Below are 21,219 nucleotides of genomic sequence, written 5' to 3'. Positions count from 1 at the left end.
ATGAAGATCTCCCTTTCTTTATATAAGAGATTGGATTTAAGAGCATGATCCATGAATTCTCCTCTTGAGCTGTAAACACATAGCAGGGAGGCAAGAAGCATTTATTAAGTGCTTAATATGTGCCAAGGACCGTGCTAAATGATGTGGATATGAATGCAAGCAAAAAGAAAGGTGGTCCTTGGCCTCAAGTGCTTAATCCAGTGCCTGGCATGTAGTAGATACATAATAAATATTTATTGAATTGGATTGAGCTTATGGAGGTTACATTCTAATGGGGGAAGAAAACACGCAAAAAAAGGAGCTGAAAAGCAAGGGGAAGGTGAGTACGAAGGTGAAGCCCTGAGGATCAAAAGCAGAGCCAGGATGGGGATGAAAGGCGGGTTCTTCCTCAAAATGGAAGCCTTTGGAGGACCTCACCAATGGGAGAAGGGGGCTAGAGGAACAGAGAGTTATTTCAGGGCAAGAAAGCCCCAGACACTGAGGGGAGTTCCAGAGTGAGAAGACAGCTAAGATGTAGAGGTGAATTCTAGAGTGTCAGAATCAGGCCTGGGAGGGAAATGGAGTATGGCCAACCTGAGTCTATCTTCAAAATGGAGGAACTCGTTGATGAAAGAAGGGGGCTGGTGGGGCAGAGGGATGTCTGCCTGTGCTGTGCATTCCACTCTTGATACTCCACCACTGCTCTGGTTGCTGTCATTTCTTGGGCTAGGCAAGTCCACCATCAGGAACTCTTTTCTCCAGATGAGCATAAAGATACTGTGAATAGGCACATGGAACTTTCATGTGTTTCTGCCCCACGGTAGCCATTGATGGTTCCTGGGAGGAAGACACTGTTACTAAGCTAAGCCTTCTGCCCCTAGAACCCAGGTCGGCTTTGGTATGTCTTCTGAACAGGGACCTCCTACCCATCCCCCTTCTCTCCTCCCAAAAGGTTCAACTTCCTGATTTTACAGACAAGGAAAATGAAGTCAAGAGAGGTACCGTTATTTACTCAAAGACACAATAGGCAGGGCTAGGAATTGAACTAAAATCTGACTTTTCTGGTACATGCACAATATACTAGGTGAGGGGAGAAAGGGCATGAGAGCATAGCATGTATTTGAGAGGCAGAGAATTGTCCAAGTAAAGTATACAGAGGGGAGTAATATCATATAAAGCCAGATAGGGACAGTGGTATCAGAGTGTGAAGAGCAGGATAAGGAGTTTGAAATTCACTCTATAAGTAACAGGGAGCCACTGAAGATTTTTGAGCAGAAGAGTGCCATGGCCAGATCCAAGGCTATTTCAGTGTTATTACAACTGGATGGTAATGAGGCTTATATGAGAGTCATGAAAATGGGAATAGGGTAGAAAGGCTGGATCTGAGAGAGATTACAGAGACAGAATCCACAGCTTTCAGTAACTGATTGAATGGGTATGTGTGTGTGGAATGAGACAGAGGGAAAAGATAGTGGTAGTGTCTTGGCATACTAACAAAGCAATTAAATAAAGAAGAAAATAATTTCAAATACCTTTGAGCAGAGTCTCTGGAAGGCAGAGTGAGAGCTTTAAGGAAGAGATAAAGGCTCTCTTGCCTTGTCTCCATCATTCTGTAGATAAATATCAGTATTTCTTGCTCATGGCACATTATTATTCTTTGCATGAGGAATCATGTCACGCTATGGAAAGGTCAGGAGACTCATGCATGCATGTTATTGGAAACATAAATTCCATGTAACTTGAGGCATATGCCCTTTAAGAACCTTTGGTCTCTGATTAGGACCACTAACAATTAGAAGTGGAAAGAACCTCAGAGACCACCTAGACCAGGTGTGGGGAGCCTGTGGCCTCGAGGCCACACATGGACCTCTAGGTCCTCAAGTGTGGCCCTTGTCAAAGACAGAATTCCATCTCTGAAATTCTATAATTGTAATTTGGCGTTATGGGATTGGGCTGGGGTGTGGAGCCTGAGGCCACGCGTAGCCCTCTAGTGCAGCCTTTTGACTGAATCCAAACCTCTTGCCTCGAGGCTACAGGTTAGCCACTTCTGATAGGCAATCAACAAAACAATAAGTCAAGCTCTGATTGGTCACATTTACTGATTTCCAAGGGGTAAATGCTTACAGTGAAAACTGAATAAGCAGCTCTTGCAAGCTGGTACATCCCTGACTTTGTGTACTAACACACATGTGTATATGCATATAAACAGATATTTACATACATACACATATGTATATATGTGTGTATGTATGTGCACATATTTATACCTATAGCTAGATATCTCCTAAGACTAACAAAACAGCCTATCGGGGGGAGTTAATCCTTATACCTTCAATATTATTATAAAAGAGTATTTCCATTTCATAGTTGATTCTGATTATGGGCTTGTGGGTAGATACTTACATTAACTGTCCCAAGGAGTGTAAAGTTGCATAGGAAATCAAATAGGAGTCTTTTTTTAAGTCAATATGCCATTAAAGTCTATAGAAAATATATTAAGAAATAACTTACAAAATATTTGGCCATCATCAGGAAGGATGGGTTTTGTGTTTCTACACCAAGGACTTGAGAGAGTCTCTGAGGCTGAGTTTAGATTAGCTTCAGTGAAGAAAAATGTTAAAAAATGTTTTAAATGACCCAAGCACCCTGGTACAGGGCACTCATCCTAGAACACACCCAAACAGGCACCTCTCTAATCTGATGAACCGTTATCACACTCCGAACAACACTCACTTCCTTTAAGGCTGAAATTTCACATACAAAGCAAAAACTACACTCACAGGATTATACAGCTGGAGGAGCCCCCGGATGGATTGGTTCTGTGGCTCAGACCCTCCTGACTCTGGGCACACAGAGAATTCAAAAACCAAGAAGAAACAGTTATCCAGACTTTTCTAATGGGTTTTTCACTCCACAACACTTGGAACAAAGACAGTTACCAAACAAATGTATTTTATTGAAATGAAGATGTTTGTCTTTGGCTTTTAGACACAGTGAGTCAACCATGCCAGTCTAGGCCTTCATGAACTTTCACACCCTGGGTCAGTTTATGGGTGGAATCCACTGATGTCCGTTGTAGAGACATGTATGGAAGAGGGTGACTAGGCTGTGATAGGATGTGAGAGGATTCCAAGGAGGCAAATCTCATCAGGCAAGTATGTCAAAGAGTCCAGGACTCTGCCTCCTCAGCACAAGACTGATGAGCTTGAACGGGCACATGCCAGCCGGCAGATGTCTCCTATCCTGCCATTTTTGTAGGGTTTTAAAAATATCATTGGTTCATTCAATCCACACGTAGTGAATGTTCTCAGCCAAAAAAGCAGGCAGTTTTGATTGTGCCTTCGGGTTCAAACGGCAATGAACAAACTGGTCCAGGGGAGCTGTGCACAGAGAGTTTTTGTGGCTCTGTTCTCCAGGTTCCTGTTCTAAACACCTATGCTAGGAGAAAGTGCTAATTTCTAGCACAAGGAAGCTCATGAGAGAATGTGAGTTTGTAATCTTTCATTTTTATTTATTTTAATTATGGGGGAAATCTTTTGCATTTCTTGACCTACGAAGAAGAGTTTACTAAGTGAATAAATAAGAAAAGAATACAAAAATAATTAGGAAAAAATATGTAAACTCAAGTCCTGAGGTATTTCAAAGGTACAGTGCCGATAAAACACCAAATCTCTTACCCACAACATGCAATGGGCAGATGAACTGACTTTAACTTCCTGTTCTTACTACATCCCCAAACACACAGGAGGGCTCGGGAGAAAAGCCCGTTCAAAGGCGTGGCAGCTGCAGTAGCTCAAACAGGAGGCAGAAAAAGAGGAGGTTGAAAAGTGCTACTGACATATGTTCGAAAAATCTTTGCTTAAAGAGCTAGGGAAGTATCTTGGAATCCAAAGAACATTTAGCATTATAGGGGCACAGGATTGTCTGTGAGGCAGGGATTTGTTTTCAAAAGGTGGGTCATGTGTATATATGCTATATATACAGACACATACACACATCTATACACATTGTGTATATATGTATATGTATATATATATATATAGAGAGAGAGAGAGAGAGAGAGAGTATATATACACATTGTGTATATGTACCTTGCATATACATATGTGTCTATATATACACATATGTCTATACACATATCTATATTTTGTACACACACGGCATAGAATATATTGAATAGCTACATTGTATACACACACATTGGACATGTGCATTACATGCACATACATACAATGTATATACACATTGTATCTGTACGACTGTATATATGCATGCGTGTGAATATACGCATACACTTTAAGACAGAACAACATTCAAATTAAGCTGTCTTTGTTCATTTTAGTTTTGCCACCACGTTGGGCTCCAAGATTCTCATCTATGACCTCCTGGGACCATATATGAGATTACACAAACACAGCACCAATTAATTCCCACAAACTGCAAGGGCCTCATTGTCACCAGAGTTCTGTCTCCTCTCCCCAGGAATCTCTGGGCTCTTACTGCTGGTGTTTGATTTTTAGAAGCTCATTTGCTTTCCCTGTCTTGAACATTACCTTCTAAAAGTGAATCAGAGCTTTTTGGTGGTTTGTTTTTTTTTAAAGCTGGCTATTACCCCCCCTGCCCCATGTGTTCACAGAGAGAAACAGGAATCCCCAGCGCAGGGCTTTCAGCACACCCTGCACATACCAGCTGCTGTGTGGCTGCACATGGGTCTGACAACACGAGGACAGGAAGGCTATGTACCACACTCACATACATGTGCAAACGTACACTGGAAACCAAATCATTTGAGATCTTAATGCCTTTCCACTTTAACAGCTGAGTAAGATGATACCTCTTGTGACATTTAGTGAGAAAGTCCTAGATTTTCAATATCATGCAGGTGGAGTTTTATATTACATCTCTTGAATTACGGATCACGCAGCAGAGGACCATGCTGAATATCATGCCAAAGATCTGAAACAGAAGGAACAGTGTGTTAATGGACAAAACAATGGCCCCAAACTGCCTGAACTTATAGGCAAAGTGAAGAATGAGGTCTGGCCCACCTGCGACTAGCTGGTGAGTGCAGGGACTGGTCCTTTCATCTATTCTAGGACAGGGGGTCTTAACCTTTTCTGGGCAGCTTGGGGAAGCCTATGGACCCCATCTCAGAATCATGCAGTAAATGAAAGACAAAGGAAACCAATCATGTAGAAATATAGTCATAAAAATATATCGTTGTTGAGTCATTTCAGATTCTCCGTGACTCCATTTGGGGTTTTCTTGGCAAAGATACTGGAGTGGTTTGCCATTTCCTTCTCCAGCTCATTTTACAGATAGGAAACTGAGGCAAACAGGGTTAAGTGACTTGCCCAGGGTCAAGTAACTAGTAAATGTCTGAGGCTGGATTTGAATTCACATCCTCCTGACTCTGGGACCAGCACTCTAGCCACTGCCCCATCTAGCTGCCCTATAAAAATATACACATTTTCAAAAATCAAGTTCACAGACTTCAGGTTAAGAACTTTTATTCTGGGCTGATACGGGCATTGAGATTAAAGTTTGTTGTTTCTGGCAGCCATTCTCCTCCTCCTCCTCCTCATAAATAATTGGCAATAATAATACGAAGAGGTTCTATAAAGCAGGAGTCAGAAGATTCTTCTCCTCCCTCTCCTCTGCTCTCTACTCCCATCTCTACCTCCTCTTTTCCCTCTCTTCCTCCTCCTCCTCCTCCCCTTCTTTTCTCCCTACTCCCATCTCTACCTCCTTCTCTTTTCCCTCTCTTCCTCCTCTTCCCTCTTTCCCCTCCTCTTCCCCTTTCCTCCCTACTCCCTACTTTACCTCCTTCTCTTTTCCCTCTCTTCCTCCTCTTCTCTCTTTCCCTCCTCCCCCTCCTCCTCCCTTTCTTTTCTCCCTACTCCCATCTCTACCTTCTTCTCTTTTCCCTCCCTTCCTCCTCTTCCCTCTTTCCCTCCTCCTCCTCATTACTAGGCATGTGACTCTGTGGGAAACACATTCTCTTTGAGCCTCAACTTCCTCTTTTGTAACATAAGGTTAATAGCTTATGTTCGTAAAATACTTTGAACTTTTCAAAGCACGTTCACATACATGTATACACACATTTCATAGGACTCTCACAGCAGCTGAATGAAGCCAGTAACATAGGAATTGTTCCCATTTTACAGTTGAAGAAACTGAGCCTTTGAAAAGTGTGACATTCACAAGAACACCCAGTGGGGGAGGTAGGTCTCAAATTCAGGTTTTCTGAATCCAATTCATAACATCTCACTGTATCATATTTGATGTAGTGGAGTCAGAGAGATGGGTCATCGAGGGTGTGTTGGAACTAATTCATACTGGTCCTTGAGAACTGATTGTTAAATTTTCAGTATGAGCATTTACACCTTGGAAATGGGCAAACACTAAAAGTCAGGGCATTGTTTTGTTGATTATCTAGCCTTAAGAAACTGATGGAGAAAAATATTAATAATGCAGATTAAACTTAAAAGTGTGCCATACACATATTTTTGTTTTTCAGGGAGCTGATTGTTAAATATTTATCAGCACTCCCTTGGTTCTGATCCATACTAGCTGTGTAACTCTGACTAAGTCAACTCCTCAGCCTCAAAGCTCTCTGAAGTTGTAAATTACTGATGAACAGCTGCTCTGTATTGATAAAAGAATTTCACACATTAAGAGTTCTCTACACTGGTAAAACCATAGTTCCAAGACTCCCTCCCCCAAAAACCACCATAACAAAACAAAGCAACGCAAAAAGTGGGAACAAGTGTGCTAAAAGAAAAAGATTTTGTTTATTCGTTTTTGAAAAGACTAATGATGATGTTGATGATAAATGACATTCATATAGCACATTAAGGTTTTCAAATCACTTTTCACATGTTTCCTTTCATTTGTGAAAGGAATTATCATTTTTATAATAATCGATATTATATGTGTAATGAATAGGGTAGATTTTTCAGAATCTCCTCTCTTTGGAGAAAGTTCACAATGCAGCTTAAAATGATCAATCGAACTCTGACAAGCTCTCAATCACTGTCATCCTTGTACCTGCATACCTGAAACGAAGCGAATCAAAGACTCTAGAACCTGTTCCCATCACAGAACTCTGGTCTTATGACCCAGCAAGTAATGACCCCTAAGGACTTGAGCAGTATTGCTCCCACAGGACTCCAGAATTGTTATATTCTCTTCCATTTGTGGGTCTGTCATGGGAAACCACTCTGGCCCTGGAAACGATTGTCTCTTCCCATTGTGATTTATGTATATAAACTCTGTCTTCACTTCAGCTAGGTGGGATTCTGATCAGGAGAATTCCCAATTTGCAAATCTGTTCCTCATAATGAAACTAATTAATTAAATGGCTACCTGATTACAGGCACTTTGTCTCTGGCCTGCTGTTTTGCTATTCTCAGAGATTGGCTCAGTAAAACCTGTTAACACACTGAATCCTCAGAACATCAGAGTGAAGTAAGTAGTACAAGCATGATCAAACCCCTTTTACAGATGGGGAAACTGAGGTTTAAAAGCATTAAATGACTTGCCCAGTGTCACACAGAAAGTAAAAGTCTGCTGTGGGATTTGAACTCAGATCTTTTATACTCCTGCACCATGCTACCCCAATTTGGGGCTATTGCTGGAGGTCCTGAAAATAGGAGGGGCCATCACTTTTTCAACAGTGTTTTAGAAGCTGATCCCAACTCAAGCACCATATTTTTATTTTAACTTAAAAATAACAAAAATGAAAATGACAATACTGTGTGCTCATGACCACTTTTTTTTGTATAAATATCTATTGCCCTCTAAGTATGTCTTGCTAGAGGAGGGTCAGATATTTGCAGTACTAAGGGCAACAGTAAGAAGAATCTTGTTTCTCTATTTCTAAGCTATTGCTAAGTACAGTGGTTGCCTTATAATTTCCCAATGAAATTTACTGAATTCTTGTGATATGATATTCTTACCTCTTTATTTTCTGAGGATACATAGTCAGAATAGGACACTTCCTAGGTGGTTGAATGGATATGGTGCTGGATTTGGAATCAAGGAGACCTGCGTTCAAATCCATCCTCAAACTTTTACTAGCTGTGTACCAAGGGGGCCAGCCTAGCGTCTTACTCAGTCAGAAACTCCTCTCATTGGAAATAATGCTTTGGGTCAGACCACAAAGGGAAGGCTAGAGTCTCCAAAAGCTACTTAAGAAAATGCCTAGAAAAGAGAGCGCTCTGGTAGGGTTGAGTTCCCTCTCTACCCTTCTTTAACTGGCAAAGTATCCTGGTTTTACCTTTTGCCTCATAAAGGGACAAAGAGTTTAGCTCTACAAGGATGGATCAGGATCAAAGATGGTTAGACCCAGAAGGGACCTGCGAGGTTGTCTAAATCAAACTGATGCCTAATGAGGTCATGTGACTTGCTCAGACTGGGATGAGAGAAAAAATGGTCCATTTCTGGCATAAGAAATAGAGCATTAGTAAGTTCTAGGTGGCTAGGGAGTAATTTGAGGGATTTAGGTCTTAGATAATGGTATGGGCCTGGGGCAGGTGTAGGGGCATTAGAGGTAATTGGGAAAGGAAGAAGTATATATCTTCTTGGTTCATTTCTGCAGAGCTTTCCTACCTGTGGCTATTAGGCTGTAGGAGTTACACCAACTGCTTCCTTTATCCCTAACTCCGGGTGGGGGAAGAGCAATGACTTCAACTCTCTGGTCCTCCTAACCCATTCCCTTCAGCCCACGCCTGGTTCTGGTCAGGATCCACAAACTACTGAGTCCAGAACAGGCTAGACATTCCATGTCATGTTCTTTGAGACAATGTAGCGGTATAAGAGAAGAGCCCTGGAATGAAGAGCTGGGTGCCAAAGCAGCCAGAGGGCACAGCCCAGAGCATGTTGGCACTGAAGCCTGGAAATCTGAGTTTAATCCTGGCTTAGACACCTATTAGCTAGGTAATCCTGGGCAAATCACTTCGCCTGCTTTAGCCTCAGTTTCCTCATCTGTAAAATGGGCCTGATCCCTTCCAGCTCTGGACATATGATCCCATAGGATCCCTCTTCTGTGTGTCAGCCTGGGTTTAACCAGTTTGGATTTCGGTTTCCTTTCATTTGTAAAAGGGGGCTAATAACACTGGGGCAATTTCCTAGGCTGCTGTGAGGAAAGTGCTTTGTAAACCTGGAATGGCCACATAAATTTGAGTGGTTACATTATTATTTGAGAACAGAAGTTGGAGGAAGGGAGTGATGGCATGAGAACAATTGCAAGGCTCACGGCCAGCTGGACCTCGGGCTCTCCTTCTATGCAACTGCATGGCTGGGGAGACATCTGTCGACTGCCTCGCTCACCACATACATTTCCAGCTGGTTGTTGCTGAGTCGTTTCAGTTGCGTCCAATTCTCCATGACCCCATTTGGTTTTTCTTGGCAAAGATACTGCAGTGGTTTTCCATGTCCTTGTCCAGCTCATTTTACAGATGAGAAAACTGAGGCACACAGGGTTAAGTGACTTGCCCAGGATCACACAGCTAGTAAGTGTCTGAGGCTACATTTGAACTCAGGTCCTCCTGACTCCAGACCCCTCACTGTATCCACTGAGCCACCTAGCTGCCCGAGATGTCCAACTATACATTTAATAATAATAATAATAATAATAATAATAATAATAATAATAACAACTACAATAACTAATATTTATATGATGTTAAGTATGCACTGGGCGCTGTGCTAAACACATTACAATTATTATCTCATTTGATCCTCACAACAACCCTGGGAAATAGAGGCTATTTAAGAGATTGAAGGCTTGACCTCCTTGGCATCCACCTCAGCTAGGAGACATTGGGTAATTTGCTGCCCCAGCCGGCCCCTGACTATAACCTAATTCTTGGGAAACTCTAAGAACTCCTTAAAATGTAGGATCAAGACACCCTCTCCAGCCTATTACTGCCAAAGGAGTGGTGGGTAGAGGCATGGGTTAAGGGCTTCCCCACCCCTGAGATCTATGGGATTGATGGGAAGCACCATTAGATAACTAAATGGGAATGGAATGGAACAAACAATCCCATACCTCTTGGAAATCTACAGAATGAACAGCCTAGGCTGGGGGACTGGGAGAGGGTCTCATCCTGCCAGAGGGGAGCTTGACCTACAGGTCCCACTGCTTTACACTCTCTATCCTATGAGGCAGAGATTTACTGACTCACCAAGGAAGGCTACCGGGAGCTGGGTAAAGAATTACAGCTTTTATCAAGATTAAAAACTTGGAGTGTGCTTAGCTTTAATTACAGGTGGGAAGGATTAGTCTGATACTATGTTGCCTTGACAGTCAAAAGAGGCACAGAGTTGGAAGGCACATGGTCAGTTTTCTGGTGCTGGATTTCTAGAACGAGTAGCTATAGAGATGGTGGATGTGCTTATGCAAGACTGGGCTATGGTTATTAATTACTAATAACATTAATGATGATAATAGCTAGCATTTATATAGCACTTTAAGGTTTGCAAAGCATTTTACATGTGTTATCTCATTTGAACCTCATAACAATCCTGGAAGGCAATTATTACTATTTTTATAATAGTTATTATAAATATGCTATTATTACCCCTATTGTATAGAGGAGGAAACTGAGACACAGAGAGGTTAAGGAACTTGCCCAGGTTCACAGAGTTAGTAATTATTTGAAGCAGAATTTGAACTCAGATCTTCCTGACTCCAAATCTCCACTGTACTGTATGTAGCTGTGCTGTAGCTGCCTAGTTTGAGGTGAGTACCACAGGACTGTGGATTGGCACATCAAATCTGCCTTGTTCTTTAAAAAGCCCAGGGAACAAGAGCCATGACAAATTATCCTGGACTCATCACTAATCCCTTGCTTGGAAAGCTCTCCCAGGACACAGTCATAACCCAACTGAATACTACATGGGCTAAATGATCTGGGGCAGAAGGAGCTTGGATCACTCCTCAAGAAACACGAGATGGGCGACTAGAACGTTTTTCTCACCGTGACGCCAGCTATTCCAATCCCGACGATCCCAATGAGCTGGAGTTTAGCACTGATCACGTTCTCAATCTCATCTATACAGTTCTGTTTTGAAAGAAGATGGTTATTACAGTGGATTCTTTTTTCTCAAGGTGTCTTCTGATTGATTCATTAGTCTGACTTATTTTCTTTTCCTTTCCACAGAACATCAGATAATAAGCAGTAAAGCTCTGCCTAGCTATCCCCCATACCTCAATTCACCAGGAACTTTTGTTCACCCTTCAACCCACTCCTCCGGGACAGTACAGTCACTAGAAGCATCCTTACAGGTCGCACAACCAGCAAGTGTTTGAGGCAGGATTTGAAGCCAGTCCTTGTAATTCTAGGTTTAGGACTTTGCCCCCTACACCAGATAGCTTCTCAACATTACTGGAAACATGTGCCTTCATCACTCTCCAGGATGATAATATTTCTTTTATTCATCAAACAAGTGAGGGTGTGGGTGATTTCCCAGAGCCACAGAGCTAAGCTCTGAACCCTTCTTTTCTCTGTCTGAATGTACACTCTCCTCCTCCTTTACATCAACAGTAGATGGAAAGACAAAGAAAACCTTACTTTGTGTTCGAGGAGCTCCCTTGGGCATGTCGATTGGACCTGATCAGGGCTTTCTTTTCCACAGCATAGAAACTAGAAGGGTTCAGAAAAGAGAGTTTAAGATAAGACAGAGAGGAGCAAAGAAGAGAAGTGTGGGCATTTTTAAGAATAACCAGAGAGCTTACTCAAACACAGGAACTACTGTTCAAATAATTATGTCTGAAAAGAGGAGGAAAATTAGGATCAAATAAAAAACCTACTGGAATTCTGGTTGTCCCGACCCCATGGGAAAAGCAAAAGCCTCCATTTCACTGCATTAAAGAGAAAAAAAGGATTTTCAGAAGTAATCGTGGAACTGGATGTTCGTAAGTAGTATGAGGAAGCCAAGGAGTCTAGGAAATGAAGTCTTGCTTTATGTGAAAACTGCTCCTTTTAGCTATTGGCAGTTTATTCCTCCCACTCCTTTTAGGCAGGATGATTGGTTCCTGCAGCATGCTTGAGTGTCAGCAAAGCCTTCATTGGCCAGGACTTGGAATGACGGCAGCAAACTCTTGGTATTAGACACTTGGGGCTTGATGCTCTGATCACAGACAGGTGCTGGGTTTCATCATTGGGAGACAAAGGGAAGAATGAAGGGCTATTGGCAGAATGGAGAGGGTCTGTTTGGCACATTCAAGCAGAGGGGCTTCTATACTGATGGAGGGCAGTGGGCATTTCGCCTTATCATTCCAGAGAATTTATAACTAGAGCTATATATCCAGCTGGCCAAGAAATTGAAGTCTGGATGGAGAAATAGGAATCCATTTCTCCTCTAAAACCTTCCCTGTCTAATGCCAGTGACTATTGTTTTCTCTCGATTTGACTTTCTCAGGAGCAAATTTTTAAAGGATTTCAGAATTAGAAGGGGCCTTAAATATCAGCTTGGTGAATCCTCTCATTTTGCTGAGGAAAAAAGAGAGATGAAGTGAGTTGTTTGAGTCACAAAAGGCCGCAGTGGAGCTGAGACTACAACCTATAGTTTACAATTTGTAGCCCCAAGTGCTTTCAGTTTTCATATGTCCACATCAGCATATCCCAAATCAATCACGTCATTTGGGAGTTCAAAATATATTGATGGAATACTCATGCTGATCTAGAGGATAAAACAAGGATGGGAAAATTTGGAAGCAAAATAGAGGAAATTAAGTCTATTTTCATGATGAAATGACCACATGAGTACCTTTCGACATATAATTTAATCTGTTAAATGATATGCTGCTATTAATTATATTCATACATTAGTATATTTATATAATGACTACACAAGACTATATATGTATAACATCTAAATATACTAATGTATAAATATAATTAATACCAACATATCATTTAGCAGATTAAATAACTAAATAAATTAAATAGATTAAATCATAAATGATTTAACAGATTAAATTATCTGCTAGTATTAATTATATTAATTAACATGTTAAGTTATATTAATATATAAATTAATCATAATATAACATAATAGACTGTTGTATAATTATTATATGTAAATGTATAATAGAAATTATATTAACAGATTAAATTATATGCTAGGAGTAATTATGTTAATAATTAATACATGATTTAATAATTTTAAAAATTGGGAGGATGGATATTGCTAGAGTAGAAATTTTCTCTTGGAACCCTGTTCCATTCCTGTGTAACACCAGGCTTCCACAAGAACATAGCTTGGGAATCTCTGGGCTCTTATAATTTGTACTGCTGTAGAGGTCTCACTTGTAGTCTGAGATCTTTCTAGAGTGCATTTTCTTAGATCCTCATTAGACTGAGGGCAGTGACAGACTGACTAGGTTTCTTGCTCTCTTTTTCCCCAGTGCATAGGACAAGATTCTGCACATAGAGGGCGCTCAATTAATGGCAAAGTTTATTTGCTGACCTGCTATTTTTTTCCCCCTCCATTCACAAGTCAGGTTGATTTTGGAAGACCTAGTTCAGGGACAATCTTCTGAAATGAGGTCAGTTAAGATGGAAAAAAATAAATGTAACTACTTACTGATGAGTGGAAAGTGATTAGAGTCTTGTTCATTTTATTTTTAAGGTAACCATTATATGCTTCTTCATACATGGTCTGAACTTCTCGAATAGCCTACAGAAAATAGTCAGAGATAGCAGACCTTGAGAGGCAAATTTCTGATTGTTTCCTTGCCGTCAACGGCAATTCCCAGCTTCCCCCCCCCCCAAAAAAAGAAAAGGCCTATGATTTTTTTACCCTGCTATTCTATATGGTCAACTAGATTTTGTTTTAAGAGGGACAGAATACAGCTTCTGAAGTTGTTGACAGGGCAACTGAAAGTTATTTTGATTCAACAAGTATTTATTAAGTGCTACTAAGTGGCAAAATCTAAGTTGGGTGCTGGGGACATAAAGAAAAAGAAAAAAGAAAGAGAAAGAAAGAAAGAGAAAAAGAAAGAAAGAGAGAAAGAAAGGAAGAAAGACAGACAGACAGACAGACAGAAAGAAAGAAAGAAAGAAAGAAAGAAAGAAAGAAAGAAAGAAAGAAAGAAAGAAAAGAAAGGAAGAAGAAAGAAAGGAAAGAAATAAACAAGCCCTGAGTCGGGTGCTGGGGATGTAAAAAGAAAGAAAGAAAAAAACAGACCCTGCACACAAGTAGAGTACTGAAAGGGTACAAGTGTAAGAGGAAAATGGAGGTGGGAGAGACCACAATGGGAGGCATCAGGAAAGGCTTCCAGGAAGAGGCACTACCCTAGCTAAACCTTAAAAGAAGACAAGGAGAAACAGAGGTGAAGCAGGAGTACATTTGGGGAATGAGGACTAGTTTGTGCAAATGCACAGAGTGGGACATGGAGTATCGAGTTTGGGGAATGGCTAGTACTATGGAAAACTTGGAGTATATAAAGATAATTGGAAGGTCATTATGACACTGAGAGGTGATGAGGAACTGAGTTAAGGTGGTGATTGTGTGAGTGGAGAGAAAGGGATAGATGTGAGAGATGTTGTGGAGGTAGAATCAATAAGACATGGCAAGGGACTGAATGTGTGGAGGGAGGGCATGAGAGAGAGAGAAGAGATAAGGCTAACTCTGAGGTTCTGAACCTAGTTGACTGGGGAAATGATGGTGCCCTTACCAGAAACAGGAAATTTGGGGCACATTAGAGGTGAGATATAATAAGGCCCATTTCTAACATATTGAGTCTGGGGTGCTGATGGCACATCTGGGTGGTTATGTTCAGAAAATGGTTGTCAATTTGGAACTTGAGTCAAGAGAGAGACTAGAGCTAGAAATACAGATGCAGGAGCTGCCTACACAGAGATGATAATCCAACCTTTGGGAGGTGATGAGATCTCCAAGAAAGCAGGTGTAGAGAGCAGAGTAGAGGCTTCAGAATAGAACCCTAGGGGACACCTTCACTAAGGTAGCAAGAGATGGCTGACGTTCCAGAAAAGGAAACTGAGGAATGATCAGGCAGGAGGGAAGAGGACCAGGAGACATCAACATCACAGAAGCGAAGGGAAGAGTGTCCAAGGAGGAATGGGATGGTCAGCAGCATCAAAATGTCAAATGTAATAAAACCTGGGAATGGCCATTCGGTTTAGCAGTAAAGAGAATTTTGGTAATTTGGGCAAGCCAGAGAGTAAAAGACTGAGAAGTGAATAGGTGGTGAGGAAGCAGCAGAAGTGGGTATAGATGATTCTTCTGAAGATTGTCAATGAAATAATGCAATAGTAATAGCTAGTACTTATGTACTGCTTTAAGGCATGTGTTATTTCAGGAAGAAGAGATACAGGACAGCAGCTTGGGAGGATGGCAAGACTGAATGAAGTATTTTTTTTAAAGGATGGGCAAAATCTGAGCATATTTGAAGGCAATGGGGAAAGAGCCAATGGGTAAGCAGAAGATGAAGATGAGTATGAAGGAATCATTGATGTGGCAAGTTTCTGGAGGAGATGGGAGAGGAGATGATGGAAAGCACAACAAAAGGAGTTGGACTTGGCGAGGTCATGGCCAACTCTTCCTCAGAGAAAGGAGCAAAGGAGCAGAGGAGAGGTAAAGGGTATGAGAGTTTTAAAGTATGGGGCCTGGGGAGAAGAGGGAGCTTGTGATAGATGCCTCTACTTTACAACAATCAAAAATAGCTTTCCTGGATTAGCGAAACATCCTAACAGGCTCCTCTCCTTTCTAATAGCTTGTAAGGGGGTTCCTCAATAAAGGAAAAAGATGTTTGCACTCATGAATATAGTACAAAACTTGTTTCCTTGAAAACATTTTCCCCTTCTATGTAAGGCTTGATCCTCAAACTTGCAGAAACCTCAAAATGTCTCCTGATGACTATCCCACCCCCACCCAGGGCTCTATACTTAAGCCAGGTTAGAAACACGTCTACTTTTTAAAAATTACTGCATACAAGATATTTAGCATAGTCTATGTTTTTATAATTCTTTTCATCATTTTTCTTCTCTCATTCTGTCTCACTGCTAATTCTATTCTTCAACCTTATTATGACCTCCAGTCCTTCTATCCCACCCTGTTTTCTAGTCTAGCCTCATTTCTGGACTCCTATTCCTTGCTTTGCAGTCTTGACTTTATGGTTGACCAGTTCAACAATATAGTATGTATCTTTTACACTGAAATCCCTTTTCTTCTTGTCCCCACATCACCACTGCTTGAACCTCGTCAAACACATTCTGAGATTTCCCCACCATTTGTCTCCTCTGCTCCTCCTCATATGCTTCTGAATACTGCCAGAGAAAGTCAAAGGTCATTATGCTGATTTGGTCTACTACAAATTGTTGTTACATGATCTCAATTAGGTCCTCAATGATGTACAAAATTCCTTTCTTCTATAACTGCTATATTCTCCACGTCTATTCCAAATTTTGCCTTCTCTTTTCAAGTCCCGCTATCAGCAGAGGGCTTTGCTTCTCAACTACCTTTACATCACTGATTATTTTCCTCTCATTTGTTCTAGTGTCTGAGGAAGAGGTGGCTTTTCTCCTTACCAAGGCCAACCCAACCTGTGTCCTTGATCCCATCTTGTTATATTTCTTTTGGGAACTTGATCCTTCATTCTCTTTTCCTCTCCCTTCTCTCTCTTTTTCTCTTCCTTTCTTTTTCTGTCTGTCTCTATTTATTTGTCTCTCTCCCTTTTCCCTCCTTTCTCTGCTGCTGCTGACAACTATGCCTAAGTCTCTTTCATCCTTGGAGGGAGGTGGAAAGGTCAAATGAGGGTTTCCATCCCCTCAGGCTACTGTCTTATAGCTCTTCTCCCTTTCACAGCTGAAGTCCTAGAAGGAGTCATCAACAGCCACCACCTTCCTTCAGGAGGCAGCAGTGTAGTAGGAAATTGCTAAATTTGAAGTTAGAGGTTCAAATCCAGGCTGTGCTACTTACCTATCTTGTATGACCTTGGGTAAGTCACTTAATCTCTCTAAACCTCAGTTTCCTTGACTGTAAAATGAAAGGGGGACTAGATGACCTCACAGGTCCCTTCTAGTTTTAAATCTGTAAGTCCATGATCCTTCCCATTCACTTCTCAACATACCTTGCAATCTGGCTTCTAACCCCCCTCCTCAACTGACACTGTTCTCTTCCAAGTTACCAATGATCTCTTAACTGCTAAATCCAATGGCCTTTTTCTTGGTTTGTCATCCGACCTGAGACACTTACTCAGACACTTACTAACTGTGTGACCCTGGGTAAATCACTTAACCCTGTTTGCCTCAGTTTCCTTATCTGTAAAATGAGCTGGAGAAGGAAATGGCAAACTACTGCAGTATTTTTTGCCAAGAAAACCCCAAATGGGACCACAAAGCATTAGACACAACTGAAAATGACTGAACAACAACATGCTACTTGACCTCTCTGAAGCTTTTGGCACTATTGGTCATGCTATCCTTCTAGATACTCTTTCCTCCTTTGATTCTGTGACCCTATTGTCTTTCGGTTCTCCTCTGCCCCGTCATGGCTACTGTTTCTTAATGACCTTTGCTGGATCATTATTCACCTCTCACTTGCTAAGCTGGGCTCTCTCTTGCCTGGAATGTTCTCCCTCTTTACACTAGCCTCTTTGAATCCCTAGATCCTTCTAAGGCTCAGATCAAGAACTGCTTCCTCTTCCCTCATAGCTCAGACTATCCTGTATTCATTTATCTTTGTACACACTCGATCCCTCAGAAGAAGGTCACCTTCTTGGAGATGAGGATGGCTTTATTTTTTGTATCCCCAGTACCCAGGATACAAGCACAAGTATCTGGTATGGAGTCATTGCTTAATAAATACTTGTTGAATTGAACTGAATGCTGCTCAATCTCCCAACTTTTTATGAAACTCAGAGTCACTCTGACTCTCTTTTCTTCCTTCTCCCCTTTCCTACCCTCACAGTTCCTCTTTGGAGTCTCCACAACACCTTGCCTGATATGTTTCAGTACCCATAATGCTTAGGGTGAACTTAAAATCTATATCCCTGACAAAAATCAGACCATTTTTCTCTATGAGAATCCAGGAAGGCCCCTTCTCATTCTTGCCCTTGAGGAACAAGGACCATTAAACAAGAGATCAGAGCACATGCTTCTCTCCTTTCCCCATAATTCCAATCCCTCCTTCATGTTCAGAGTGAGGATGCCTCTGACTATTGCTTATTTCTAGGTTTGATTGTTCCTTGGTTTTTCCACTTCATTTTGAAGGTTGCTAATGTTACTCATATGCTTCTGGGAAGAATTCTTTAAATGCTAACAAGCAGATACTGTAAGCTATTGGCACTTACCATTCCTTTGCCTATAAATGCAAATACTCCAGTGGTTACCTCTGCAGCAAAGATCACCAGTAGGCAGGTGAAAAACTGCAGAGAGGAAATATTGATCTCATTAGTTTGGTTAACTTCTTCTTTTACTCAAACTCCATTCCTAAAACACTTTGCAAAGTCGACAAGGGTTGGGACTGATTCATCAGAAAGCACTTGCAAGATGAGTTTCTCTTCATAGACATTAGGGCTTCTTTCTCTGAATTCTGGGGGAGTAGGCTATAAGGTCATCTGGATAGATTTTTGTTTGGGCCCTCTTGGTTTTCCCCAACACAAACTTGGAAAGAGAAATGTTTGATTGTCTCTTTCAGCTCAGGTTGTATGCTTCTGCCAACTTAGATTACATAGCATCCTTTGGACAGCTCCCAAGTTTCCATATCATCACTTTCCCCCAGATGCTATTCCCTGTGTCTGGAATCCTCCCTACCCTCACTTTTACCTGTTGATACTCACCCCCACCCTACACATACTACTTGCTCTGTGAAACCTTCCCTGATTCCCAGATGAAAGTGATTTTCCTCTCCTCTGAGTTTTCAGTCCTTCATGCTCATCTTAGGAACTTATTGTATTCTATTTTGTCATAGCTATCTGTGTACATGTCTTATAATGCTTCTACTCGCCCTGTACAGATAACATTTTTGATAGAAAACTTCTTGATGGTAGAAACCATGATTTTTTATCTCTATTTTCCCTAATAGCTAGCCCTGTGCATATGGTACATAATATGTACTTAATAATGAATGAATTCCTATTCAGACCATTTTTGATTCTTTTAATTCTTGGTGTCTGCCCCACCACCATATATTGGGGGGGGTATTAATATATCCTGTATGTACTTATCTGTGAACATACTGCAAACTCCTAGTAGTAAGCTCTTTGAGGGTCAGAGACCATTTCATTTTTGTCTTGTACCCTCTAGCACCCAGGCACAGTGCCTGCCACATAGTAGGTTCTTCATAATTGTTGAGTGATTGATCTCTTTTATTCATCAGATACCAGCACAGATTTACCCCACTAGGACTGGGTAGAACTGCTGTCATTGTTAAATAGGATGTGGGAGAGAAAGAAGAATGGGGACTGTGAATCAGTCATTTCTGACAACCAGAGATTTGAAGAAGAAAGAACAGCTAAAAACCCAAAAGACTCCATCAGCAGCATGCTATTTTCCAATAATGACTACTGCCTCTCACTCCCCATGGAGCAATACTTTCTCCCTCCCCTGTCACAGGCAGTTCTGAATCCTGCTGCACATTCCCTGAAATCATTTGATGTTAGTTTAAAAAGGAGGCTGCTCACTAAAAAGAGACCTCAAGAGGGACGGACATCTGGCCAAGCTGGTGATTTTATACACTCATTGTCTTGTAAATAATAATTGTGCTCTGGCTGTTATTTATGGAATATCTCATACACCATGAAATACTGCCCTTAAGGAACAACAATTATAATTGCATAGATTTTGTGGGGATTCTTCCTCCTACTTTCAAATCAATGATTTGATTAATTGATTGAGACATAGTCTCCCTGTCTTGCCCAGCCTAGTAGTATGGTGGCTACTCATGGACCCCAGTACTGATCAATGCAGAACAGTTTTCCTGCTCCATTTTTCCAACCTGGGTCAGGTTGTCCTTCCTTAGGTAGTTTGGTGGCCCAAAGGCTAAGCACACCAGTACCACAATTAGTGCAAACATCGAATCAGCTGTAGTCCTAGTTGAACTCAGAACTCTTGAACTCAAGCAATTCACCCGTCTCAGCCTTCCTTAGTAGCAGGGATTACAGGCTTGTGCTACTATACCTGGCCATATTATCTCATTTACTCTCATATCATCCTTATGAGGTGAGAAAACACAGCTATAAGGGAAGAATTTGAGCTCCAGAGAGTATGCATGACCTCCCCAGGCCAAGCAGTTAACCCATGGTAGAGCTAGGGCAGGATCCCTGCACTTACTGATCCGAGCAGACACTGGGACTCTCGCACAGCTCCACAGCAGCCAAAGAATCCCACAGTCATCATCAGGGCACCTGCTCCAACCAGCACATATAGGCCTACCGGAGGAATGAAAGTAGAGGCTTCAGTGAAAGAAGGCCAGAGTGATTTTCAGTATAATGGAAGAAAAAAAGGGTCTGATTCTTGGAAACTCTCAGTACTGTAGATTACTGGTTATCAGCATTGTTTTTTCAGCTAATTTGGTTCAGTGTGTATGTGTATGTATGCGTGTGTGTGTGTGTGTTTGTGTGTGTATGTGCACATGGGTGTTTTGAGAGTGCGTCTCCCTACCTCACTAGTTGTGGGCCTGATCCCACTGCCAATGGGCGTGGAAGCTTTGACCTGCTCCATTTATGACCTGCACAGGTTTGCTGCTCCTTAGTCAGTCTGGTGACCTCCTGCTCCTGGAGGGCTTACCACATCAAGACTGGACTTGTGGAGGATATTCAATTGATTTTCTGTCCTCCTGCAACTCAGGTTTTAGCCTCCCCAACAGCAGGGACTATAGGTGTGTACCACTTTGCCCAGCCAGACTTGAAAAATCCCATAGCACTTAGGAGTTGGAGAGGGCCATGGATCAGGGGCTCGTGGACCTAGGTCTTAAAGGAGTCCTAAGAATCCATCCAGCCCAAACCCCACATTTTACCCATGAAGAAGGGAGATTAGGGATAGGGAAAGGAGATAAGCGAGATTAAGTGATTAGCCTAATGTTACATAGATAAGAAGGCATCAAGCCTGGATTTGAACCCAGGTCCTTTGACTCCAAAGGCAGTGATTTCACTATTTCAACCATGGTACTATGTTGTTTCCATCTTTGGAGATGACATGAAGGAAAAGCAGCAGGGTATTAAGAACAGTTGGTAGAGTGAAGTCCAGGAAAAACAGAGAGAGTAAG

General features: G+C 41.6%; 1 protein-coding gene across 2 annotated transcripts in view; it reads right to left on the bottom strand.

Moving 5' to 3' along the window:
- Window positions 1-3,465: 3,465 nt before the first annotated feature.
- The window catches only part of TSPAN2 (tetraspanin 2), a 61,730-nt gene continuing 43,976 nt past the window's right edge, over window positions 3,466-21,219 (bottom strand). Inside the window, exons 3-8 of one of the 2 annotated variants that reach the window (XM_021002488.2) lie at window positions 20,286-20,383; window positions 18,305-18,379; window positions 13,576-13,668; window positions 11,559-11,630; window positions 10,965-11,048; window positions 3,466-4,935 (exon numbers count right to left, since the gene is read on the bottom strand). In XM_021002488.2, the coding sequence (XP_020858147.1) occupies window positions 4,870-4,935; window positions 10,965-11,048; window positions 11,559-11,630; window positions 13,576-13,668; window positions 18,305-18,379; window positions 20,286-20,383 (488 nt within the window). In that variant the 3' untranslated portion in view covers window positions 3,466-4,869. Of the gene's footprint in view, window positions 4,936-6,754; window positions 7,038-10,964; window positions 11,049-11,558; window positions 11,631-13,575; window positions 13,669-18,304; window positions 18,380-20,285; window positions 20,384-21,219 lie in introns of those variants that run through there. The other variant, XM_021002496.2, reaches the window with a different exon arrangement.

Source organism: Phascolarctos cinereus, unplaced genomic scaffold (assembly GCF_003287225.1).
Source record: "Phascolarctos cinereus isolate Bilbo 61053 unplaced genomic scaffold, phaCin_HiC Scaffold_5;HRSCAF=322, whole genome shotgun sequence".
NCBI lineage: Eukaryota > Metazoa > Chordata > Mammalia > Diprotodontia > Phascolarctidae > Phascolarctos > Phascolarctos cinereus.
This window is presented reverse-complemented; position numbering and strand designations above follow the sequence as displayed.